This window comes from Penaeus monodon, chromosome 22 (assembly GCF_015228065.2).
Source record: "Penaeus monodon isolate SGIC_2016 chromosome 22, NSTDA_Pmon_1, whole genome shotgun sequence".
In the NCBI taxonomy this organism is placed as follows: domain Eukaryota; kingdom Metazoa; phylum Arthropoda; class Malacostraca; order Decapoda; family Penaeidae; genus Penaeus; species Penaeus monodon.
This window is the reverse complement of record NC_051407.1, coordinates 6966214-6966615: the sequence shown is the minus strand read 5'-3', so window position 1 is coordinate 6966615 and position 402 is coordinate 6966214. Positions and strand designations below refer to the sequence as shown.

The following is a 402-nucleotide window of genomic DNA, read 5'->3' as shown; positions in this document are numbered from 1 at the left end:
CTTATTCCAAAGCTTGGTCCTGAAGGCGTATCCAGGTGATAGCCTTGGGGAGCCGCTGATGATGAGACCACGACCGTGGCGACTAGTACCTGGATAAGAGAATTAAAAACATATATACCATACTTAGCGTGCTCAAATACACATTCATACCGAGATAAGAACAAATCTTAAATCAAAAATATAATTATCGATAAATTCCATATATATCAGATAAGCCTTTCTTACCAACAGCTTCATGGTGAAATACTGTTTTTGTCATCCGTGTGACGGTTTATATATACATGCAGATTCCTTTCGCTCTTACATTCTCATATTCTGCAGCACCGGAACATGCTCTTCAAACCGCCCTTCCCCGCTCGTTCTGCCGCGGATCAAATTCATCCTTTCCATGCGTTCAGTTAG

The 402-nt window shown here is 41.5% G+C and overlaps 1 protein-coding gene across 1 annotated transcript in view; it reads right to left on the bottom strand.

The window, feature by feature from the left end:
- LOC119587242 (pupal cuticle protein 36-like) overlaps nt 1-237 on the bottom strand; it is a 1192-nt gene extending 955 nt beyond the window's left edge. The window contains exons 1-2 of the mRNA XM_037935995.1: nt 226-237; nt 1-89 (exon numbers count right to left, since the gene is read on the bottom strand). The exon at nt 1-89 is cut by the window's left edge and continues 955 nt beyond it. Coding sequence (XP_037791923.1) covers nt 1-89; nt 226-237 — 101 coding nt within the window. The remainder of the gene's footprint in view (nt 90-225) is intronic.
- Between the last annotated feature and the right edge of the window lie 165 nt (nt 238-402).